Here is a 27,695-nt window from a genome sequence, read left to right as displayed (position 1 = left end):
AAAATTTTTTTTTTTTCTTTTTTTTTTTTTGGTTCTTTTTTTCCTTCTTTTCTCTCTGTCATTATGTAACACATAAATAAATTATATACATCTATTCGGCCAACCTGAAAAGTACTTCGTTCTCGAAGTACTTACATAGGAAATGCCTCAAGAACATAACTAAAAAAAAAGTAAGATGACTCATCACTCGTAAAACAATATTCAATGATTCAATGTCAACATCACTATCATATAAATTACGAATATACGGCTAGACGTCAGACGTAAATTAAAATAGAACACAAATTAATCATCAGTAAATATTTACTGACAAACTTGCTTTAGTTTTTCACCGCTCGGTCAGTCTGACATTTAACCACATTTTATCGTATGATCATTTAATAAAAATTTCATACCAACTAACTACCTGCAAATTTTTAACATTAATTTACGTAATATCGATTTGTGTTACTAGCTGGGACATCATGCGATTAAACACCTTCAAACATTAATCTGAGTCATTGAAACAGAACATCTATACTGAACACAAAATTACCCGCAAAAATTTTATTTATTTAGTACCCACATCTTTATTTCTATAATACAATTAGTTTTAAAACAAATAAAATGACGACAGGTACTATGAAACTGTGTTACTACATTACACAGAGTATTAATAGGTCCATGATTACGCAATAAAACTTTCTAAGGCCTACCTGCCTGAAAAATTGTCTTGCAAAAAAGTTTTAATTCACTTTCACTTTTTTTTTCATACCATATTTTCATATTAAGATTTCCAGATTTAGGGTATCCAATGTCCATTGTGGTACCTCTCGTGGACGTCAGTCATCACAACGCCTGTTGGAACATCTTTGATGGCTTTTCACAAAGCCATCCGAATTCGCCGGTATTTCTGAAACTTGTACAAACTGCATAAGAAAAGGCACAATTCAGCCATATCGTATCCCACTTCTGATGCTAGATTAGCCTCAGAAGTATAGAGATGATGGAGTCAGGAATCAACCTACTGAGAGTCTAGACCTTAGTTCGTTATCAATAAGCTAGGGCGTGGTTGTAGGTAGGAGACAAAATAAAAGATTGTATAAGGAAATAAACTGTTTTATTCAGGGAAAAACTCCCTCCAAATCAAAGTTTATCTTTACCATTACTTATTGCTTTATCATTAAATAATTTATTATTTCCTTTAAGAAAAATCTACCGCCAGTTCGTAAAAAGCATATTATCTACCGAGAGAAAGAACTGGCAAGAAAAAACTCGGTGGTGTCTATTTTGAAATACCAATTACACATTTGAACAATACATAAATCAACATACATAGTACAACAAAAGAAATATAAAATCAACAATATTCGTACCTGTAGGTATGTCACAGCTTCTTCTTAAAAATAGGAAAATTAATGATCTCTACCGTCAAAGCAGAGCCATTTATAGGCTGGGATTAACTCCCACCCCCTGTATAAAAATATAGTGATACCATGTAAAGATTAAATTCAATAGAGTCAATAGAGTTTAAACTCTACTAAATTTATATACTTCAATTTCTACATTATACTCTATTTAAATCTACAATTACTTTATTTCTAAAATATAATAAAATCATAATTAAGTTTCATGAGTTTCGCCATGTAAGTACCATAGATTTGCCATTTATAATCTGTTAATGGTTCTGTCACGTCTGTAGTATTTTTTCTATCATTTTGACGTGCCTCTGTTAACAAATAAAATGTCTATGGTTTAGAATTAATTCTTAAGCAAAATCTAAAGAGTTTAGTAGCAATTTCAAGAAATAAATAGCAACTCTAACCATTTATCTTATACATTCATACGCAGCTTACAACATACTACTTAGAGCGGTGGCACACGATGCGTTGCGGCGGCGGTGCGGTGCTTGAGCGGTGTCGCTGTGTCGTCACATAGAAATATCTGTGACATGTCACACGATGCGCTCCGGCGCCGCACCGGACTTGCAACCACCGAGACGAGGCGGGAAGGGGTGAATACGTTGCGACGTCGGAGCGGCACCATTCAGTTGTGTATGGGTCACAAGGAAGGACACTATCCAACGCTGCTACGGCGCCGCTGCGACATAACAACGTTGCGGCGCCGCACCACACCGCTCGTGTGCCCGCTGATACGGTGAAATCTTTGCGGTGCGGCGCCGCAACGCATCGTGTGCCCCCAGTCTTAGTGGAGTAAGGGGCGATGTTAAGATTATGATTGAACGGCTTAATATGAGTAGGTATACTATTACAGCTTATAAGCTGTGATAGCCTAGTGGTTAGGACGTCTTTTTTTTATTTTATTTATTCAGATACAAGTTAGCCCTTGACTGCAATCTCACCTGGTGGTAAGTGATGATGCAGTCTAAGATGATAGCGAGCTAACCTGGAAGTAGAAGGAAGTGGAAGGGTATGGCAGTTTTTATTAAATCCATACCCCTTTGGTTTCTACACGGCATCGTACCGGAACGCTAAATCGCTTGGCGGCACGGCTTTACCGGTAGGGTAGTCCGTGGTAACTAGCCACGGCCGAAGCCTCCCTCCAGAAACGTCTGCCTTTTAATCGGAGGTCGGGGGTTCGATCTGGCACCTCTAACTTTTCGTAGTTATGTGCGTTTTAAGTAATTAAATATCACTTGCTTTAACGGTGAAGGAAAACATCGTGAGGAATCCTGCATACCTGAGAGTTCTCCATAATGTTCTCAAAGGTGTGTCAAGTCTACCAATCTGCACATGGCCAGCGTGGTAGACTATGGCCAAAACCCTTCTCACTCTGAGAAGAGACCCTCTGAGAGTGCTTGTAATGAGCCTGCTATGGGTTGATCATGATGATGATGACTATTACAGCGGTTACACATTACATCCGATCCGAATTCGTGAAAATATACGGATCCGGATATTTCTTATGCATTAATCCGATCTCTGGTCCAAATCCAAGCTATTCAGCGGACATCTTTGACATATCTACGTCATATATTATGTCCGATTTGAATACGAGGTACATCTGAAGTATTCTCACGGATTACGGAGAGAAATCGGATGTCGGATGTCGGATCTTTTATTAGTGCATAAGCTACCATATAAATAGTTCTATGACTACTAACTTCGGTTCGGAACGTATTTTCACGGATTCGGATCGGATGCACTGTGTAACCGCTCTTATAAAGTCTAGTTGCAACAGTCAAACAGAACTTATATTTTTGTCTAAGTATATTATGAACCTAGCCAATATATCTATGATCATCAACATCACCATTTAGATATTTACTGCCGGACATAGGTTTCATGGGTTTCCACATGCCACGGACTTTTACAGCCTGAATCCTGCGACTCCGTACGACTTGTTCCACCTAGTGGTGGGGTCTTTCAATAAAATAAATAAATAAATAAGCCTACCTCAAATTTTTTTTTTTTAATTTTTTTTTTTTCAAATTCTTTTTTTTACTTTCGTTCATTTTTTTCAAATTATTAGTACCTTTTTTTTTTTTTTTTTTTGTTTTTTGGTCAATATTGCTTATAAGGTATATCTAGCTCTAATAATTCAGAGGTCATCCCAAACGCGGGCAAAGGCCTCCCCCTTTTTCTTCCAGGTATCCCTGTTAGCGACCAGACGCGTCCAGAGCGCACCAAGGCCATCAAATTCCTCCAGATCTGCGCGCCAGCGCGTGCGGGGCCTGCCACACGCGGTCTTTCAATACCTATTGCGTTTTCTGGTGCGAGGTCGCTATTCTAGCACCTTGGGAGTTGGGACCCCAACGTCTATCGGTTTTTCGAACTATGTGCCATGCCCATTGCCACTACAACTTCGCAACCTGTTTTTTATTATTATTTTAATATTGGGAACCTAGTATAAATGTAAAGATTTAGCCCGGTGCAGTCTAAAGTCATATAAATTCAAAGAAGTGAAAATAATGCGCTTGCCGTTTTATTCCCACGACATGTAAAAGTCGATGTGAAGAATAGAAATAATTAGATTTCTTATAATTCACTTCCGCGTCGGATTAACTCTTTGAGGTTTAATTGATATCTTGGGTTAATTGGGATCTTGGGATTCCATCGGCTATAGACATTGCATTTTCTAAATGTATAAAAAGAATGTGTGGTAGCCTAGAGGTTAGGACATCCGCCTTCCAATCGGAGGTCGGTGGTTCGATCCCGGGCCTCTCACTTTTCGGGTAATTAAAATGTCACTTGCTTTAACGGTGAAGGAAAACATCGTGAGGAAACCTGCATGTCTGAGAGTTCGGTGTGTTAAGTCTGCCAATCCGCACTTGGCCATCGTGGTAGACTATGGTAAAAACCCTTCTCACTCTGAGAGGAAACCCGTGCTCTGTAGTGAGCCGGCGATCGGTTGATCATGATATATTCTATTAAAATGAATGATATTCGATTCTATTAAAGATGATAAAAATAAACTGCTTGACTGACTGCAAAACTTTTGTTTAGCTTTAGTATTTAGTGTTAATAAGAAAAAAGTTATTATTTTAGGAATTTCTTTACGAACCCATATATTATGGCTTTATATGAGACTAGCTGATCCCCGCGGCTTCGCCCGCGTAGTTTTAGGTTTTTAAAGATCCCGTATAGCCTATGTCACTCAGGAATAATGTAGCTTTCTACTGGTGAAAGAATTTTTAAAATCGGTTCAGTAGTTCCAAAGATTACCCCCTACAAACAAACTTAACGACATTACCTCTTTATATAATAGTATAGATATAGATAGATGGGTTGTGCATTTATTTTTTAAGGAAGCCATATAAGATCACTTTGTTGTCTGACTATCTGTTCGTCTGTCCGTCTGTTTGTCGTGTCTGTCAAGAAAACCTATAAGATAATTCCCGTTGACCTAGAATCATGAAGTTTGGCTATGTATGGAGATGGCAATTGGAGAGGGAACACCCCGCACACCCACACAGCCCCCGCGCTGACCCGGTGCGGGCGAGTGGGGGTGACGTGCGGGTGTGCGAGACGTCCCTTCGCCTCATACCCCGACTGCCATCTCAACCTGTCGCGGACTATAAGTCGATCTAGTACAAGTAAAGGAAAAAATCCGTAAAGTGTAAACCGTGAATTTGTGGTTACATCTTACATAACAAAAAATATGAAATGTGTTCACGAAAAAATTAATCTATCTCGCGTTTCATAAAACTGCTTTTACATCTTTCTCTGAGGTTTCTTCTGATTATTTCTTCAGTGTATTGTTTGCTAGTAAGTATAATAATAATGTACAATAAAAAGTTGTCTATTCTATCCTACGTAATATAAAGATCATGTCGATATGGTAACCTACTTTGTATAGTAATTTTTATAGCTCCAAAATTAGATCGTGATTAGATAAGTAGATATAATATTTTGAGTTACAATTGCCTATAGTTATTGCAATAAATAAACTGCTAAACGGAAGCAAAACCTTGTCAATTTAGTTAAGTTAATAATTTATAAAGTTTGGATAACAAGTTACAACATAATTTTAATTGACTTCAATGTCATTTTGCGTATTCAATAAACCTAAAAGATTTCAGATAAAAACGTGCGTGCTACCAAAACCTTAGTTTTTATAACTTTAATTGATCTATTATAGTAGTCATACACCATGACAGGTGCTGTCTGCCGTGTCTTGAGTACTTGATCAAATGTTGCGATAATGATGACTTTTCGACCCAAGGGTCGTAACTCGTAACCTTTATGGAGGCCGGATATCAAATTGTCTAGATACAATCTAATAGTGTTGAATGCAAAATATTCAAATATCACGCAATTATAATTTATGGATTCAGTATTGTGTAAACAATTTCGATATTTATTATCTAAGCCTCAATAGCTCAACGGGTAGAGGAGTGGACTGAAAACCGAAAGGTCGACGGTTCAAACCCCGCCCGTTGCACTATTGTCGTACCTACTCCTAGCACAAGCTTGACGCTTCGTTGAAGAGGAAAGGGGAATATTAGTCATTTAACATGGGTAATACTTATCCTTTAAAAAAAAATTTAAATCGATTATTAAAAAGAGGGAGTTTCTCAATTCAGGGCGTTAATTTTTTTCAAGTATAAGTAACTAGCTGATGCCCGCGAATTTGTCCGCGTGGAAGTATGTTTTTTGAAAATCCCGTGAGAACTCTTTGATTTTCCGGGACAAAAAGTAGCCTATGTCACTCTCCAGGTTTTTACCATACCATACCCATGAAAAATATCACGTCAATCGGTTGCTCCGTTTCGACGTGATTGAAGGACAAACTAACAAACCAATAAACCAACAAACAAACACACTTTCGCATTTAAAATAAGGGTGCTGATAATGCAGTCTAACATGGAAGGAATATGGCAGTTTAATTAAACCCATATATCCCAAATTTATTTTTGTGTTACCGTTAGGGTGGTAACTAGCCATGACCGAAGCCTCCCACTAGACAACACCTGACAACAATTTTAGAAATGATTATTTTCCAAATCGACCCTGCTGGTTATAGAATCCGAGACTTTTTTTAATTTATTTTTTATTCAGATACAAGTTAGCACTTGACTGCAATCTCACCTGGTGGTAAGTGATGATGCAGTCTAAAATGTCTATCGTCATTGGCAGTAAGCGAACCGTGGCCTAGCGGTCAAGGCGTCGGGCGCAAACCCAGAAGACGTAGGTTCAAATCCCGCCGGTCCGCAATGTTTGATTTGTATTTAAAATTATCTAGAAATTTCCTTGAGGTATAGGTAAAATGACTATAAAAACATCCTATTTATGTATCAAATACAAAGATATAAAGATGGTCGAGTTTTCGACTGGTTTGCATAGTTCAAGGCGAAAGCCATTACAGTTTTATTCAGATCACGACTCTAATCCTTTGTTTGCGCAATATTTGTACTAGCTGCTACTCCTGGCGGTTTTTATGTCATCATCATCATGATCAACTCATCGCCGGCTCACTACAGAGCACGGGTCTCCTCTCAGAGTGAGAAGGGTTTGGCCACGCTGGCCATGTGCGGATTGGCAGACTTCACACACCTTTGAGAACATTATGGAGAACTCTCAGGCATGCAGGTTTCCTCACGATATTTTCCTTCACCGTTAGAGCAAGTGACATCTAATTGCTTAAAACGCACATAACTCCGAAAAGTTAGAGGAGCGTGCCCGGGATCGAGCCCCCGACCTCCGATTAGAAGGCGGACGTCCTAACCACTAGGCTATCACAGCTTCCCTATTTTTATGTATTTCTGTATTTATGTATTTTTTTTTAAATACCACTTTTTTTCAAAGGATTGAGATATTTTGCTACTGTAGAAAATAGCCTTTCCGCAAGCATCTTTTTATTTATTTATTTATGTATTTAGAGGTCTTTATTGCACACACATAATATTATATTTACAGCAAAACAATACAAGATACAGGAGAAATTATACAAGAGGGCGCAAAGGCGGACTTATTGCTAAAGCAATCTCTTATAACAGCTAACCTTTAAGATTTAATGACCAGAGCGCGAGATGTTGCAGAGAGTAAAATCTTTTTGTTTTTCTCCTTTCCTGGGCTTGTTTTTCTTTTATTTTTAACTAGCTTATGCTCGCGACTTCGTCCGCGTGGACTACAAAATTTCAAACCCCTATTTCACCCCCTTAGGAGTTGAGTTTTCAAATATCCTTTCTTAGCGGATGCCTACGTCATAATAGCTATCTGCATGCCAAATTTCAGCCCGATCCGTCCAGTAGTTTGAGCTGTGCGTTGATAGATCAGTCAGTCAGTCAGTCAGTCAGTCACCTTTTGCTTTTATATATATAGACTAGCTGATGCCCGCGACTTGCAGATACGTACATTATTATTATTGTTTGTAACCTACATTTTATACAAAATAAATATTTAAAGACATTTCATTTTCATTCGATAATTATGTTAACATATTGAAAAAATCTCGTTAACATATAATACCTATCAAGTTTTAATATTTCCTTCATGTTACTTAATCAAGTTATATATCCTAATATTATATTCATAGCTCATATTATCACGTTTTTCATAGTGATGAACGATTAAAAACGTTCACAAATGATGATTAAATCTATTCCATTACTTAACAGCCATTCAAATGCCAATTAAATACCGATCAAATCGGCAATTAAATAGTTCACATAGTGATTAAACTAGTTCAACCATCACTGTCAAATTATACAATTATTATTAATCTTGATACTTGTCTCGATCTTACTACTGTGCTATAACAAGGGTCAAAATAGCTTGAACTATATTATCTAAAAATGCGAAGATTTTTCGGAGATCACTATCCATAATTATAAATACGAATGTGTGTTTTTGTTGGTTTCTTGTTTTTCGAGATTTTTGCATGGATATAGTGGAAGACCTGAAGAGGAAAATAGGCTACTTTTTATCGCGGAAAATTGAAGAGTCCCCACAGGATTTTAAAAAACTAAATTCACGCGGACGAAGTAGCGGGCATCGACTAGTTATTGATAATCCATTGAAAATTTCTAAGCTAATGTAAATGTCAAATGTATACTTGTAGCATAAACAGTATGATCTAGTTTTGATAGGGCAAATAAGCTAAATTATATTTTATTGTTCCAAATTCCGATCCAAATGTGATCTAAATGCCAGAATGACTCAGAATTTCTTATTATTATAATATAATATTAGAGGTATAAAAAGTGGATTGATTATTCAATTTATTTATTTATTATGAATTCATTTGAAAAGTTCTAATGTCAATATGATTATATAATCGATAACTTTAATGCAGTTATTGAGTTGAATGAAATGAAATGAATTTAAATGAAATGTTTTTTTTTTAAATTTTACCTAGGACTGCTTGTGCCACTTATGATAATTCAAAACTCTATTACTGGTTTGGAAAGCAGTTCTATTGAGAGAATCCGGCAAAAAACTCAGCTGTTGCTCTCTTTTCATGTGTAATACAGTACCTGGCAGGAAAGATTACGCATCGAACTTTAGAAAGAGATAATCGGCAGCTTTCGTTCTGTCGAGCGTTGTCTCTGTCGTTGACTGACAAAATCAGCGACAAAACTTTGTATAGCTTCATAGCAGATCTGTAGGAGAATCAGAGTAGCCGCCATATATCTCAGCGACTTGCGAAGCTGAAGTGGGCCAGGGCACATCGTTCAAAAAACCGATAGACGTTGGGTCCCGGGGCGCTATAATGGCGACCTTGCACCGGAGAGCGCAGCGTTGAAAGACCTACCTACTAGGTGGGCAGACGATATCAGGCAAGACACGGAGCCGCTGGATTCAGGCGGCGCAATACCTTGGTGTGTGGAAGTCCCTACAAGACTACAAGAGACCTATGTCCAGCAGAGGCCGTCTATTGGTAGATGACGATGATAAAAGTTCGATGTATTCTTCCTTCCTGCCGGATACTGTCATCATCATCGTGATCAACCCATGGTCGGCCCACTACTAAGAACAGGTCTCCTCTCAAATTGAGAAAGGTTTAGGACATAATATCGATTAACAGACTTCACAGACCCTTGAGAGTATTATGGAGAACTCTCAGGCAAGCAGGTTTGTTTTCCTTTACCGTTCAAATGTAACTCGGATCAATTCAAAGGCATCTCTGTAATATAGAATATATAGGTCATCAATGATTGCAAACTAGTTCCAAATTCTAGTCCGAAACAAGTATGAAGTATGTATTACAAGTTCTCAAGGTGATGTTAGAACATTTACTTGTGTAGGGTTACCAATTTTGCATATTTAATCAGGACAATAGGCATTGGTACTGATTTTGAACGGAATAAGTTAACTTATTTGCATATTTTTCTTACCATTGTAAAAAGAAAACTTAGACGTAGACAAACTTAATTTAAATTAGCCTTGTAAAACTTCGACGACTGGATTCTAAAGACTAATTATCCTAAATTAAATTAGGTTTGTCTGCTCTTTTCTTATTACATTGGTAAGAAAAAGATGCAAATACTCTAAAATTTAGGTGCGCTCATGCGCGAGAATAAGGAGTTTTAACTATTTAGCTGATGCCCGCGTTTCGTACGCGTGGATTTAGGTTTTTAAAAATCCCGTGGGAACGCTATGATTTTACAGGATAAAAAGTAGCCTATGTCACTTTCCAGTTCTTAATCTATACCTTCTTAATAAAAATTATATACATAATATATGAAAAATATAAATACATATAAAATACTCTATTGTATTTTTAGTTAGTCCTCGTAAATTGCACTTGCACTAAGTGCAAGTAAGTTATACCTACATACTATAATATTGGTACTGATTTTGAGCACAACTAAATTTTCGAGTATTTGCATCCTCTTCTTACTAACACAATAAGAAAAGGACAGACACAGATTGACAGTTTTAAATTTAATTTATAGCTGTCAAACCTCGTAACTTCACCTGCCACTCGCGAGCATATTGTTTAAATTTGTAGCGTGCACTAAATTTTAGTCTAATCTAAAGGCTCTAAATTTTAGTGCACGCTAAAATAAATGTAAAATTCATGTTCTGTCCTTTTTTAGCTATATTAAAAAGAAAAAGATGCAGATACTCTAAATTTAGTTTAGAGAAAGACAAAAGAGTCGGCGCCATTATTAGTATTATGTGGAACGTCTTGCTCAAGATTCGTTAATTGAATCCGCTCCCGCCACCTTGACTGAGAACCAAACGGTAGGTAGGTATGTAGATAAAAATTATATCAAAAGTACTTACTTAATACATTCCTACTACAGAATATATGAATCTACTAGCTGATGCCCGCGACTTCGTACGCGTGGATTTAGGTTTTTAAAATCCCGTGGGAACTCTTTGATTTTCCAGGATAGAAAGTAGCCTATGTCCTTCCCCGGGATGCAAGGTATCGCTGTGCCAAATTTCAGCAAAATCGGTTGAAAGGATGAGCCGTGAAAGGCTAGCAGACAGACACACACTTTCGCATTTATAATATTACTATGGATTTATTTCGAAGCACTAATTTTATACGCTTACTAGTTAGGTACTCATATAAACCTACGTAGGTGTTTAATAACTTCAATAATATTTCCGGTGTCCGAGATAAATTGAGACACACTTATATTTTGATCCTTTTTATAGTACTTCAAAATCAAGCAATAATGACTTCTCTGTATCTTATACCAATGAAGAAAACCCTATAATTTATGTAGCGCAGTTACATACTGCAGGCCAGGTTTAGTATACTTAAAGTTAAATCTAAAACACTAGTCATCTACAGATGTGCCAACATGTTTGGACACATTCCGACCAATCGACTTACAAACTAGTTACAAACTAAAATTTTGTTAAATCCATACTAATATTATAAATGCGAAAGTGTGTCTGTCTGTCTGTCTGTCTGTCTGTCTGTCTGTCTGCTAGCCTTTCACGGCCCAACCGTTCAACCGATTTTGACGAAATTTGGTACAGAGATAGCTTGCATCCCGGGGAAGGACATAGGCATACTTTTTATCCCGAAAAATGAAAGAGTTTCCATGGGATTTTTAAAAACCTAAATCCACGCGGACGAAATCGCGGGCATCATATTGTAGTAAAAAATAAAAATAAATAAATAATTTAGTTTATTTATCTAAATACTAGCTGATGCCCACGACTTTATTCACGTGGTTTAGGTTTTTAAAAATCTCGTGGGAACGCTTTGATTTTTCGGGATAAAACTACCGTAAGTCATTCTCCAGGTTTTCAGCTATAGTTAAGTACCCATGCAAAAAGATTTTTGAAAATTCAACCCCTAAGGGGGTAAAATATTTGTTCGAAATTTGTGTAGTCTACGCGGACGAAGTCGCGGGCATAAGCTAGTTCATAAATAAATGTAGTTCTTTTAGAACCTCAAGAATTGCAAAAAAATTAGGTAGGTACCAACCTATTCTTAGCAGTAATTAAATCGGTTTCGGTCAAAGACATCCGACAAAGTCGGTTCTCGATCTTTATTGGATTTGGAAGTTGGCATATATGTAGGTGATTTAACATTATCAACATTATCAACGTATCAATCTATATTGTGACAGAGTGTTGGGATATTTAATGGAAGTTTTCAAAATGGAATTTTATCGCACCATCAATGTAATATATTAATATGACCCTCGCCAAAATAATACATGCAGGACTTATGATAAATAATCAATAATGCTTTAGTTCAATCTTGATTAGGAACAAGTTATACTAGCATAAAGCAAACTGTAAACTGCAAAATATAATGTAATAGATATATTTTAAATAAAGTTTGCTTCGCAACTTTGCTAACTTAAAAAAACTGAAAAAAAAAACCAGTCAAGTGTTGTCGGACTCACACACGAAGGGTTCCGTACCATCGTACAAGAAATAACGCTTTTTAATTTTCATGGCAGCCATTTTGATAAAACCACAGGATTTTCAAAAAACCGAAATCCACGTTTTCACGATCAGTCCGCTTATTTGATTTTGGTGAAAGGTACTGGTATGTAGATACATCCTGGAGAAGGATTTAGACTATTTTTTGTCCTGTAAAAAGCAGAGTTTCCATGGCAATCGGGGTATGAGGCGGGGGAAAGCCTCGCATACCCGCACGTCATCCTACGCTTGCCCGCACTCCTCCTTCCCCGATTGCCATCTCGACCTATCGCGTACTTTAATTTTACCTTTCATTTATGAGTAAGCCTCATTAATCATTTTTTTAGGCCCTAAGTACATATTATTCGGCCGTCAGTGTAATTATGTAAATCATATTCGTAGTTGTTTATATATTCTAATCTGTGCAACATAGTACCGACTTATATGCAAGGTTACCTCTTTGTTAGATATAGGTACAAAATGATCTGCTATTATATCTGGTAGTTAATTGTGTATATGTTTAGTAAATAATCATTATTAATATGTGAAGCTTATTTCACACTACGGGACATAAATTATATTATAGTCCGGTTAAAATAGACATTCAAGGTTACAATAATTCGCATAGGGCTAAAAATTGGTATGAATGTTGGGAACATCAATATAAATCGATGGGGACTTTTCACAATTCATTTAGATATATATTGGTGTTCCCAACATTCGTATCAATTTTTAACCCTATGTATATTATTGTAACCTTGAATGTCTATTTTGACCGGACTATAATATAATTTATATCCCGTAATGTGAAATAAGCTGAATGAAGTTGTTTTTATAGCTTTGCCGTAATTTTGTACACCTATTTTATTGGTACTAAGGATATAGATTTCCGTTAAATTATAATCATAATTTAAATATAAATACTCATTAAAATGTTTTATTTCCTGAACCATATTATGTGGACTGCAAAGCAGTCACATTTATTTTGATTTGATTTATTTATGTGTTTGAAATTTGAATAATCACAGACTGTCAGCAAATATTCCGTACAAAATGAAAACTCACGCGCCATTTTAGCTCTATGTGTCAACTGTCATGTCAAAAGTAGGTTTCATCTTTTAATAAGGACGAGTAGTACATGTCAAAAGTACGATTTTATCGTACTTTTGACATGACTGTTGACACAAAAAGTCAAAATGGCGCGTGAACTTAAAATTTATGCATTATATTACACTAGACCACACCCGTGACTTTATTCGTGTATTTAGGTTTTTAAAATTCCGTTGTAACTCTTTGAATTTCAGGGACAAAAAGTAGCCAACGCCCGTTTCCGGGATGTAAGCTATAGCTACCTGTATAGTTTCGTCAAAATCATAAGTCGGTTGGTCGTGAAAAGGGAAACAGGCAAACAAACGCACAGCTGAAACTACTGGACGGATTGGGCTGAAATTTAGCATGCAGATAGCTATTGTGACGTAGGCATCTGCTAAGAAGGGATTTTTGAAAATTCAACCCTTCACAGCGGTTACGCACTCATCGAATTCGAGTCCGTGAAAATACGTTCCTTTTTGTTTTGTATGGTAGCTTATGAGTGACATATGTCGTAGATATTTTTAATATCCGTATTTTCACTGATTCGGATCGGATGAATGCGTGATAGATGTTAAGGAGTAAATTAAGGGGTTGAAATTTATATAGTCCACGCGGAAAAAGTCGCGAGCATAAGCTAGTTGATGAATAAATTGAAGAATTGATAAGAATTTTGGGAAATAATTTAAAGTAGGTACCTATTACATCTAGTGCTATAAAGCCATGGGCGGTGGGAAGTTAGCCATAAATCACTATCGTCATGAACGCAGTTTGTATGATGTGAAGGCTGTACGTTCATAAATCCTTTAGGTACCTATAATTATATTAAAGTTATAAGAGGATGCAGGAAACGGCTGTAATTTGTCACGTATGAATGTTTTTAATATATGTAATTTTTTGTGTATTTTGAATGAAAAATAACCTTAACCCATAATTCATTGTTAATACACGTATTTTATGCCTATTCTATAGGCTTGTTTATCATTTACCCATATTTAGTACTTGCTGATGCCCTCGACTTCATGCGCGTGGATTTAGTTGTTCAAAATTTCCGTGGGAACTTTTTTGATTTTCCGGGATAAAAAGTAGCCTATGTCACTCTCCATGTTTTTAACTACATCTATGCATAAAATCACGTCATCCGTGGCCCCGTTACGACGTGATTGAAGGACAAACCAACAACCAAACACACTTTTGCATTTATAATACGGAAAGAGCAAAAGGTTTGTTTTTTTACTCTATGGAATATTTTTTTGTATAAAGTATTTAGTCTGTAGAAGTCGTGCTCAATAGACTTCAACGCGCTTAAAGCTCGTTAAGTAATAATGCTGCTACGCAACGCACAACAGACGGAAACGTTTAAGTGCGGAAACCAGCCCAGAGCGAAGAAGAAGAAGATGCTGCTACGCAGTTCTACATCGCATCGCGCAGTGGCGTGCACAGGAGTTCAAGCCAGCGTATGCATTTAGGTATGAACTTGTTTTACGGCAGGTTATAATGAAAAATAAGCATTGATTTATTACAATGAGGGTAAGCAGTGCGTTTATGCTTCTATGAGCTGCACGCCACTGGCACTGGCGTGCAGGTCACAGAGGCATAAATGCACTGCTTACCCCAGTTGTAATAGCTCAATGTATATTTTTCATTATGACCTGCCAGTAAACAGGTTCCTACCTAACTTAATGCCTACCCTAGCTTCAAACCCTGTGCACGCCACTGGGCCATCGCGGTCCTTTTGTGTGACATACGAAGCCTTGCCGTATACTTAGAGTGGCCACAAATACACTCCTGCCCTTCTACGATCATTTACCATAAACACTATACAAGACCAATAGCCAATGCAATTCAATACCTTAAGTACCAAATGTTGTACAAGTATTTGGTTCTATAAAATTCAGGTGCAAGACCGAGGCGTGCTAGAAGTCTCTACAAGAGACCTATATCCAGCTGCAGACGTCTATCATCATCATCATTATCAACGGATAGACGTCCACTGCTAGACTTAGAATTCTTGTAGGGACTTCCACACACCACGGTCTTGCGTCACTCGAATTCAGCGGATCCCTGCAACTCGTTTGATATCGTCTGCCCACAGAAGACCCCCACATAGGGGGGGGGGGGGGGGGGGGGGTGTCATCTGGCGTTTTCCGGTCGCCATTCTAGCACCTTAGGACCCCAACGTCTATCGGTTCTTCGAATTATGTGCCCTACCCATTGCCACTTCAGCTTCACAACCCGTTGAGCTATGTCCGTTACTCTGGTTCTCCTACAGATCTCCATATTTCTGATTTGATTACGTAGAGAAACTCCAAGCATAGCTCTCTCCACGTCATCTATGTCCAGCAGTAGATACATCTGTGTCAATCGTAAAGCGGCACGATTTCTTATTAATTTTACAGGGCTCTTACATTTCTACATTTCTAACTCGCCAAACTGATGGGCCAGTTTGTTGGCGAGGTGGCGCTCTTAATATTATGTACATAACTTACTACTACTATACTACTATATACTTACTTCGTGAGACTTCGTCTATCGGTAATGAAAATGATGATGATTAATTATTCTATGGTACGTCATAGAAGACCAAAGTGTTGTATTGTGCGTACCAAACGCGTATGACCATAAAGGGAATGTGACACGTTAGTCATAACCCTAGGGCTCCTAAAATGGCGGCTTGACTCACGGCTTAACCTTCGATAACCCTTTGTGAATCTTTGAGATAAATCCAGTGAAGACTTGTAGGTTGCCTGCAGAGTTGCAAACATAATTTATTGATATGGGCATCCGGTAAGGAGTAATCAAATCAAATCAATCTTTTATTTTGCTTAATATTAACGGATTTCCAAAAAATTAAATTCAGTTTATTATCATCACAAGCTGATGCCCACGACTTCGTCCGCGTGGAATTAGATTTTTAAAAATCCCGTGGGAACTCTTTGATTTTCCGGGATAAAAAGTAGCCTATGTCACTCTCCAGGTCTTTATCTATACCCATGCAAAAAATTAACGTCAGTCCGCTGCACCGTTGCGACGTGATTGAAGGACAAACCAACAAACAAACACACTTTTGCATTTATACCTAATAAGGGTACTGATATAATAAGGGTACTGTTCATGATAAATCGCCGGCTCACTACAGAGCACGGGTCTCCTCTCAGAGTGAGAAGGGTTTTGGTCATAGTCTACCACGCTGGCCATGTGCGGATTGTTGGACTCCACTTAGAGAACATTATGGAGAACTCTCAGGTATACAGGTTTCCTCACGATGTTTTCCTTCACCGTTAAGCAAGTGATATTTAATTACTTAAGTCGCACACAACTCAACGAATTAATTCATATAATTCACAATAGCTTCGAGGTGCGTGCCCGGGATCAAACTCCCGACCCCTGATTAGAAGGCGGACGTCCTAACCACTAAACTATCATATGTTATTATACCTTATGTAAATTTTGTACGCCATATTTTAATATCACAGATTGAATTTAGCATATTTTTTGCGCATTACAAGTTAGCACTTGGCTACAATCTCATTCTCACCTGGTGGTAAGTGATGATGCAGTCGAAGATATAAGTGGGCTAATTTTTCCTCATTATGTAGTATAGTAGGTAGGTCTTATAGCAGACATTCGGGGAAAAATCTGAAAACCGTGAATTTGTGGTTTCATCATACAAAAAAAATTAAATTGTGGTCATAGACTAATAATTAAAGTCAAAGTCAAAGTCAAATGATTTATACAAAATCGGTAATAAATTACTCTTTTTGATGGTCTAGTGTTAGATTTGTAAGATATAGTGGTGATAATTATTACGCAAACTTAAAACTAAAGCTACTAGGGTTCCAAACGCGCCCAGGTTTGAGAAGAGCCCACAACAAACTCAGCCGGGTATTCTTTTTATTATCACCACATTACAAAATTATTGAAACTTATTAGAACTATCACAAAGCCGTTAAGCAACTCATTCCCAATTTTTGCTTATCATTTAAATAATCCTTTACATTGTAATAGGATTTTTCAATTAGTTTACGTTTTATGTTTAATTTATTTTTACGTTTACGTTTTAAGTTTAAATTAATTTGTATTTTCAATTTTCGAAGTAAGATAACTATATCAAGTGGGGTATCATATGAAAGGTCTTCACCTGTACATTCTGAAACAGATTTTTATGCATCATAGTTTTTGAATTATCGTGCAAAATGACGAAAATATACGACTGTATTACGGAACCCTGGTTGCGCGAGCCTGACTCGCACTTGGCCGGTTTTTACTACCTATATCAAACTTTATTTTGTTTAAAATTTAGTACCCGAGAACCAGTGGCGTGCACAGTGTTTGAAGCCAGGTTAAGCATTAGTTAGGTAGGAACCTATTTACTGGCAGGTCATAATGAAAAATATGCGTTGAGCCATTACAACTAGGGTAAGCAGTGCATTAATGCCTCTATGACCTGCACGCCACTGCCGAGAACTTAAGCTTCTACAGCGAGTATTCGCGCTGAGGCATTCGCAAAAGATTACTTCAAGCTATGACCTAAGCGTTTAGTAGGTAAGCACTATCAGTGGAAATAATTTATGACGCTATTCGAGACTAGGCCGGCGTGCTCGTGCTGATAAGCCACGTTCACTGCAGGTAATTGCAATTGCTATGTGCTGAAGTCATCGATATATGTGATAACAGTAGTACTTTTTATTTATTTATTCAGATACAAGTTAGCCCTTGACTGCAATCTCACCTGATGGTAAGTGATGATGCAGTCTAAGATGATAGCGGGCTAACCTGGAAGGGATATGGCAGTTTTTATTAAACCCGTACCCCTTTGGTTTCTACACGGCATCGTACCGGAACGCTAAATCGCTTGGCGGCACGGCTTTGCCGGTAGGGTGGTAACTAGCCACGGCCGAAGCCTCCCACCAGACAACAGAGTACACACTAGTAAAACATACGGTCTTTTTAGAAAGAAACTAGCTTATGCTCGCGACTTCGTTCGCGTGGACACAAATTTCAAACCCCTATTTCTCCACCTTGGGGACTTGAGGGTAGAATTTTTAAAAATCCATGCCTAAGTCATAATAGCTACCTGCAAGCCAAACAGCCCAAACCGTCCAGGAGTTTTAGCTGTGCGTTGACAAATCAGTCGATCAGTAAATCTGTCAGATTTTCTTTTTATATATATTATAGACCAGCTGATGCCCGCAACTTTAGGTTTTTCAGGTTTCCAAGAATCCCGTGGGAACTCTTTGATTTTTCGGTATTAAAAGTAGCCCATGTCACTTCGAAGGTCTTAAACTATATCCATAAAAAAAGCACCTCAATCGGTTGCTCTGTTGCGACGTGATTGAAGGACAAACCAACAAACAAACTACATATACTTTTTTTTAATTTACGAGCAAACGAGCAGACGGGTCACCTGATGTTAAGTGATTACCGCCGCCCATGAACATTTGCAGCACCAGAGGCGCGCCGATGCGTTGCCGGCCTTTCAGGAATTTGTTGGTCCGCCCCTAGAATAACCCCATGTTATAATCTAGTGGGAACACCGCCGATGGGAGTTGTTTCCACAGTTTGCATGTGCGTGAAAAGAAGGATTATTCTGAGAATTTTCAGGCACAAAGTTTCCTCACGATGTTTCATTTCACGTAGGTTCATTTTTAGGTATCACTGCCATTGCCTACATAAGTACACAGAGACTCAATAAATCCGTAATATGCACTGGCATTTTCAATATAACTGCGACTACAATCAACCATTGTCGTTTGGCTAGCAGTGCGAACCGTTACACTAGAGATGTGAAAATCACAAAGAAATATCGACAGAATATAACATTTTACGGTTTTTTTTTGTAGATGTTCAAGTTATATAAAACCTAAACTAAATAGATAGAATCCAAAATAGTATGCTTACTCATAATGATGACTCTAAAATAATGATTTGATCAGCTGAAAATCAGCGCTGTATGTTCTTGTGCAACAAGGCATACAGCATAATGCTGAGCTGGGACCCTTTTTTCGGGTTGTGCCACACAATATGACAGTTTGTTCCGGCGCTTCTTTTGCGTGTTCTCAGGTGGAAGAAGCGCCGGAATAACCAGCTCTTAGCTTTAAGTTGTAATGTGTGGCACAATTGCATAAATAAACGTCTTTTCTTTCTTCTTTAAACGTCTTTTCATTAGTTTCAACTGAGTCGCAAAACACGAAATAAAATTTTAGTTACTTCACTTAAAATTTAAAACTCGAAGCCGCTACCACGTAACTTATAATAAAAAAAAAATTACGCCAGTAAAAAGAATTGATGGGGTATGCTACACCCCACCACACGCCGGGTTTCGAAAAATGCCACATTTCGGCACTGACCTTAGGAACATCCTTAATAAATTAAGGGATTTCTCTGTATAATAAGTATAATTGATTCTTTTAATCTTACCCACAATATACAAACGCTATATAAAATATCGATATCGCCAGTTCGCAGCAGTATCGCGGCGCACCTGCAACGTGCAGTGACCGACAATGGGGCCATCCATTACTCGCGGCCGCCACACATCGCCATTTCATATTAGCTGACTCTATTAAAGGACCTTACGCGCATTATATAAATGTTAAGTTCTAAACAGGAGAATAAGCTGCGAAGTGATGTAATAATATAGTGTCTAGTAGTGTCAAACTCAGCCGGGCATTCTTTTTATTATCACCACTAAGTAGTATCATGATAGGTACCTAAGCGTAATCTTTAAGGTTTTTGCCATAAATCTACGAAACATGAATCGCTATTGAAATGATCTAATGTGGGAACTGTATCCAAGACAATACACTTTTTACGCATTCTATACGTATTACATTAATAATAGGTAGGTACCTACCTACTCTTTGTAATATGTTTGTAACGTTAGGTAAAGTGAACGTTTACTTAATAGCTATAAATGGTGGGTACTTATTGTATTGTTATGCTGAAATGGATTTTGTTGCAGGCTTTGCTTGCGTTAACCTTGTCATCATCATGATCAACCCATCGCTGGCTCACTACTAAGCACTGGTCTCCTCTCAGAATGAGAAGGATTTGACCATAATCTACTACGATGTTCCGGTACGATCGTACCGCCGCGTGGGAACCGATCAGGGGTATGGGTTTAATTAAACTGCCACACCCCTTCTAAGATAGTCAACTTCCATCTTAGACTATCCATCCTCCTTTTTCTACAACCGCACCGCGCGCCACCGTAAGCAATTTCACCCTCACCACTTGGGTGTCTGGTGCACTTCGACCGTCCGTTGTGCCAGATCCTTCTTTCCACTCACATACAAACTGTGGAATCAACTCCCATCGGCGGTGTTCCCATTAGATTACAACATGGGGTTATTCAAGGGGCGGACCAACAAATTCCTAAAAGGCCGGCAACGCATCAGCAGTTCCTCTGGTGCTGCAAATGTTCATGGGCGGCGGTAATCACTTATCATCAGGTAACCCCCTGCTCGTTTGCTCGCTATCTCTATTTAAAAAAAAGACTACATCATCATTTACCCTCAGGTGAAATCGCAGTCAAGGGCCTAACTTCAGATCGATAAAAGTGACCTTTTAAATAGGATACACTTAATAATTGATTACTTAACCGTGTCTCGTATAATACACTGAACATTTCGCTCGAGGTAGCTTATCTGATAAGATCACGGAGCCTTACTGATTTGTTTATAAAAGAACAAGTTATCTGTGAACTTTTACTAGATACCTTTAAATATCGGATAATACTTATTGCAAAATAAATTTTCCCATGGTTTACGCTTTTATACCTACTGAAGTCGATTTAAGGTTTAACGTCACAGTTAAACCTATTGTAACAATGAATTAAGTTAGTTTAAATACTGTTCAAATTGCAAAATATACCTACATGAATACTTATAGAAATGGGTATTGCTTGTTTTAGTATGTTTATACAGCTTTAACATCTTTAAAAATTAATTAAGTAGGTACTTATAGTTAACTAGCTTATGCTCGCAACTTCGTCCGTGTGGACTACACAAATTTCAAACCCCTATTTCACCCCCTTATGGGTTGAATTTTCAAAAATCCTTTCTTAGCGGATACCTACGTCATAATAGCTATCTGTATGCCAAATTTCAGCCCGATCCGTCCAGTAGTTTGAGCTGTGCATTGATAGATCAGTCAGTCAGTCAGTCAGTCAGTCACCTTTTCCTTTTATATATTTAGAAGAAGATTATATTAAAGAAAGATGTTAAATTGTAATGACCATAGTGATGAATTTTCAAAAATTATTTCGTAGCGGATGCCTACGTCATAATAGCTATCTGCATTCCAAATTTTAGCCCGATCCGTCCAGTAGTATGAGCTGTGCGTTGGCCGTTGATACATCAGTCAGTCAGTCAGTCACCTTTGCCTTTTATATATTTAGTTACACATATTTATAGTTTAGTTCATGAACACATTTTAATTTTTTTTCTTGTGATTTAACCACAAATTCACGATTTTCAGATTTTCGCCTTTACTTTTGCTACCTGCCAAATTTCATGATTCTAGGTTAACGAATAGTACCCTATAGGTTTTCTTGACAGACACGACAGACAGACAACGAAGAGATCCTCTGAAAAATGGAGTCTACTTCAGTCCGTCTGTTTGTATTGGCTCTACCGATGTTCAAGATTGTGAAACAGTGTAGCTGCCGACAATTAGGCAATTTCGAGCTATTCAAGCGCTTGGCAAGGAATGTGAGAGGCGGCAAGCTTTCGAAGCTTAGACCTTAGAGCCTATTACCATTATTATACTGCTGCATAAGTCCCGCAAATTGCTATTACGCTGGAACCATGTCTCATTAACATCGAAATGACTTCATTTTGACGTCAGCCGAAATAAAAATATACCATCAGCTCGAAACTTCAGTCTAGTGCTGACGTAACTAAAATGGCGGCCACGCGCATTAGAAATTTGCGGGACTTACTCAGCAGTATAATAATGGTAATTATTCGACGAGCATTGCGTTCTCATAACACTCTTTCACGTGTCAAGGTCCTAACGACAAGCTCGTTTGCATTTCATCTAGTGATGTATTGCGATGCATTATCAATGTTATAATCGGTAAGAATGTATAATCTGTAAGGACTTTAGTTCTACATATAGAACTACATAGCAGCGCGTGCACTGCGGAATTAATTCCGCCGGATTTGATTGATTTAAATTCAAATGAACGGACTTTAGGTGCGTGCTACCTCTAAATCTTCCCCGGATGAAGACGGTGCGAGTCAGCTAGTTTTATATTGGCGTTGATTCTGTTGTTTTTCGCTAAACTAAATTTAGAGTAAGTATATGCATCCTCTTGTTTTTAATATTGCTAAAAAGGACGGAACATGATTTTTACATTTAAAGACTGCACTCTACAAACGATACGCTCGCGACTAGCAGCTAACTAAACGATGTTTGACGGCTCTAAATTAAACTTAAAACTGTCAAACTATGTCTGTCCTTTTCATATTATATTAGTAAGAAGAGGATATAACTTTTATAAACGTCGTGTCTGATCCACGCGTCTGGTGACCCAAGAGCTGGTGCTTATTTCGCTCAACGGTTGAGCCTTGCCGTTCAGCGAGGTAATAGCGCCAGTGTTTTGGGCACAATGCCCATAAATGACCATTTGGACGGCGTATATTTTTTGTAAAAATGTAACATGTACTTTTAAATATTATGTTTTAGTCATTGATAGTTTTTTACTTGTACTTAATAATGAATATCAAAATATCAAAAAAAAAACTATATCAAGTGGGGTATCATAAGAAGAGGATGCGAATGCTCTAAAATTTTGTTGTGCTCAGGAATTGGATACTTAAACGAATAGCAATGAATATCGATTTTAATCACAAATCTATTCGAACAGTCGTCTCACTAATCCCGCAGCCGCCTATTGTCTTGTTTTGAGGTGAAGGATGGTAGCAATGGTTGATTACGCCTAATTATTGTCACGCAATCCAACGTTTAAGGCCGAGCGACTTGTGGCGACCAAATTATAGCTTCAGAAATTAATTTCGGGTTCCTAATTGTGATAATGCGGTGTACCCATTTAGTACCTACTCAAAAAAAGGTAAAACAGGTCTAGAAAAAAAGCCAGCATTTTCGCAGAGAACATTTTCAAAAGATATAATTTTTTTACAGATCTACGTTCAGGTTCAGTTTAGAGTCCTGACTTGCCTTAAATTTTCCTGACCTTAAATTTTTGTGACCATGCTTACGCAATTTTAGGCAATTTCTGGAAAATCCCTTATCTGAAATATCTTGTTTGCTCTAAATAATCCTGTAGGTAATGTTTGTTTGCTTGTTTCGAGGGGCGGACCAAAAATTCCTGAAAGGCCGGCAACGCATTGGTGGTTCCTCTGGTACTGCAAATGTTCATGGGCGGCGGTAATCACTTACATCAGGTGACCCGCCTGCTCGTTTGCTCGCCATTTTTATTAAAAAAAATGTATCCTTAGCTACAATTACCGGCTAGCTTTTCAGCGATACTCATAGTCTATATTCTTCTATTCCAGCCACCTCCCGGCGGACAACGACGCAGAGCAGCGCGAATACAACGCGCGACTCGCAGTTGCTGTCGCTACTAGCCGCGCGACGGAGGCAGCTGTTGACAGGGAGGCTCACCACACATATCAATACCATCGCCAATCTAGCGCATAAGCCTCACAAGTGAGTATAACATTCCTATCAGAAATAGGCAAAAATCAGCCGAGTTTCTTGTGGTAGATACACTTGTGGTAGATACACTTGAAGATTCGAAAACATTTGTAAATGTTTTTTTGCATAAAAATCTTTAAATTTCTATCACACCATGAACTCGTTAGATTAAATTTTGTATTGTTTCGTTGCTTACCATCTAATAAAATATACAGAAACTCAATTTTCTGATAAAAATCAAGTGAATGAAATCCGTCGCTATTTCACAATGCTTATAATAATTGCTCAATTGCAAAGTCATAAGCATCAACGACAAAAACTGATGAATCACACCACCCACCATCAAACAGTATCATTAATTAATATAAACGTTTGAACTTCTGTATTACTAAAACATTTTGGTGACATTTGTGTGTCAGGCGCTAGTGATGTAGATATTTTCCATGACAAACTAACCAAATTTTAAAAAAAAATTATTTGTGATCAAATTGGAGACCATTAATCGTGGATATTTTGTTAGTTATATTTTGTTAAGTAGGTATATCTATATTTTTCTTTAAATTTAAATTCCTTTACATATTTAACTATTATATTTTTACCTACTGTTAATCTGTCAAGTTACTCTGTACGTTATTAAGTCTGTCTGTTATTAAGTTAATCTATACTTTAATCTGTTAGTCTGTAAGTTAGTGCATGTTAGTTTATAAGCAAAGTTTCACCTGTAATTGACGACCATACTGTTTATTGTATGTATTTAAATGTGCGGTCTTTTATGTATGGAAGTTGTCGGTGATAAATAAATTAAAAAAAAAAAAAAAAACAGAAATATTTCAAGTTGTCTATCCTTTGTTAAATTAACAATTACGTTTTCTATCTTTTCCAGGGGAAACACTACATTTGCCCAGTTGGAAATCAGAGATTCGAACAGCTCCATAGTAAGGAGGATAACATTCGAGAACTCGAGCAACGAAGCTATTGCGCCCACGCTGAAACTCGTATCCCGGGACGGAAACAGAGAAATAAAACAGGATGTTAAACCACACGAAATAAGACACCTGTTCATACCCAGGGTGTTGTACCAAGAAAACAAAAGTAGAGCAGGATTTTTAAATAATAGGAGAAAAGAACTAGGAAATAAGACTCTCGTAGCAGAAACCACGACTGAAAGCGCTATAATATATGTCCCGCCTGAAAAGTTAGAAGGCCTCGATAAAGAGGTCGATTTAGATCCAGAGGAGGAGTTTCAAGTCGATGAATCTAATCATGGACTTTATTTATTAAATTATTCCGACACAGATAACATAACACAAGTTTCACCTGACTTGAATAAAACCACATCCAGTAACGAAATCAAAGAAAATGTTACATACCAATTTGAAACCACAACAGTTATTATTTCCGAGGAGAAAGAGAAGACGACTATCTTGCCCGAAAAAGAAGAAAAACCAGAAGTTAACTCAATAGCAAATAGTACAGATATACAAAACACAAAGTTAGAAAAAATAGATAAAGATAAAACAGATAATCATACATTGTTTATGTCTGAAGAGATATATAATCACTTTCGACCGCTAGAAACGGAATTGCCTGACGAAGAAATGGCTCCATTTATATATTTTGGCCAAAAGCTTGCAGGGCAGGCCATTACAGATAATTTGACGAATTCTCCATCTCTCTCAGCATCTACGAAGTCTGTGAATTTCATAGCAGCACCAGTAGATAAAAGAAAGTTTAACTCGAGATACTCCGCCACCGAAAAATATAAAAACACTAGCGCGGGTGAGGAAGAAATCAATGAAGATATGGATGTTTCCGTTGTAAAAAATACCATAGAAAAGAATAAAATAAGAAACACGGTAAAGGGACCTGCACCAGCACGACATGTAGGATTAGTAAATGCTTATAGAAAATATTCAAGTACAACACAATCGACGCCAAAACCGCAGTCAGTTGTACAAACGAATGTCACCGAATCGATTATACAAAATATTACTCCGAGCTCAATTGATAAAAATAAAGATAGTAATGGACTTAATAATACTTCAGTAAATAAAGACCCTTTAACGAATTCTAATGGAACCATAATTAAAGATACTTCTTCGAATAAAACTACTCCTGTACCCCCACCAAGAAATTTTACACGAACCTATTTTAATTTACGTCGCCGACCTTCTAGACTAACAACATTGTCTAGTACAGACAATAGCTTATTAGAAATAGTAAATACTACAACAGAAAAAACTGCAACTTCAGTTTACACCGCTGTTGTTACTTCTGTATCAATTACTTCATCAGTAAAAGGTCCAAATAAAACTGATGAGTTAATAAAAGAAACGGAAAATACAACAACATCTGAACCTATAGAACTATCAACAAATACTACAATACCAAAAGCTATAATAATAAATGAAACAGAAACAACAACAGCTGCTCCTTCATCAACTGTAAGACCATACAGACATAGAATTCGTATAAGGACAACTACAACAGAAGGTCCTTTCAAAGCCAACCCAACCCCAAAACCTATAATAATTCAGAAACCAACGGAATCTCCCATAACCAGTGAAAAATTTATTGGAGAGAAACAAGAGACAACAACCTCAAAAATATCTGAAAGATTAGCAAGTTTATTTAAACAAAACGATTATGTGAATACGACCAATGGTATAACGATACGACCAAAAAATATTTTAAAAAGAAGAAGACCAACAACTACTACAACCACTACAACAACTACCACGACTACTCCCGTAACTTTAACTACATTTACTAATGAAACTGAATCTTTTACTACACCTGTAGTTATTCCAACTACGATGCCGACCACTCGGGCAGTAGAAACGACAGAAAATATATTTAAACCTTTTATAGTTGTATCTCGAACTTCATCAGAGTCCAGTTCTAAGCCACTAGTATTAAGTGTCAACTCTACTAAAGATGCTAATAAAACAGATACTAATAACAAAACAGGAGTTAATGAAGGAAGCAATGATTCTCAAAATGAAGAAGTTGTGATAGAAGCTGAAAAAACTTATACAGCATCGTATGTATTGGCTGGACTCGGATTTTTACCTGTAATAGCAGTTGTAGTATTTGTTCTTAGGAACATTATGAATAAGAAGACCAAAGATATTGACACGGAATATGAGGGCTATTTCGACGAAGGAGGAGAAATCAAAAAGGAATCACCCATAACGCCAGTTGCTCGTCCTCCTTTGCCTACTCCTACTAAGCCTGACCAAAAATGGGAGTTTCCTCGAAATAAGCTTAGGCTACAAACTTTGTTGGGACAAGGAAATTTTGGACAGGTAAAATTAATTTTGTTTTTTTATAACTTTATCACTATCATCACTACACAATATTATAAAACAGTATATATAGCATGTATGTCTAATGTGAGAAACTGCTGGAAGTACACTAATGGAGACTGCGAGAAGTTTAGCTGCGTCAGTCGTAAAATATTTAGTGCAATTGAGCCGAACTTAACTGTCGATTAATTTGCCAAAATTGTCCCTGGTCTATATAGTGCGCATCATTGTAGATTTATTCCTCATAAATAGATCCAAGTAAAAATTGCAACGTGACAAATCTATAAAAATGGTTCTTAATTAAAAAATACAACCAAAATCTGTGGATACTTTGACCACCCGGATTGAT

At 37.3% G+C, this 27,695-nt stretch overlaps 1 protein-coding gene across 1 annotated transcript in view; it reads left to right on the top strand.

Annotated features, from left to right (window-relative positions):
• Positions 1-27,695, top strand: part of LOC117982200 (uncharacterized) — a 179,184-nt gene that overhangs the window by 146,370 nt on the left and 5,119 nt on the right. The window contains exons 2-3 of the mRNA XM_034968519.2: positions 23,897-24,050; positions 24,922-27,346. Coding sequence (XP_034824410.2) covers positions 23,897-24,050; positions 24,922-27,346 — 2,579 coding nt within the window. The remainder of the gene's footprint in view (positions 1-23,896; positions 24,051-24,921; positions 27,347-27,695) is intronic.

This window comes from Maniola hyperantus, chromosome 5 (genome assembly GCF_902806685.2).
Source record: "Maniola hyperantus chromosome 5, iAphHyp1.2, whole genome shotgun sequence".
Lineage (NCBI taxonomy): Eukaryota > Metazoa > Arthropoda > Insecta > Lepidoptera > Nymphalidae > Maniola > Maniola hyperantus.
The sequence above is the reverse complement of the archived record's forward strand: the minus strand, read 5'-3'. Positions and strand labels throughout refer to the sequence as shown.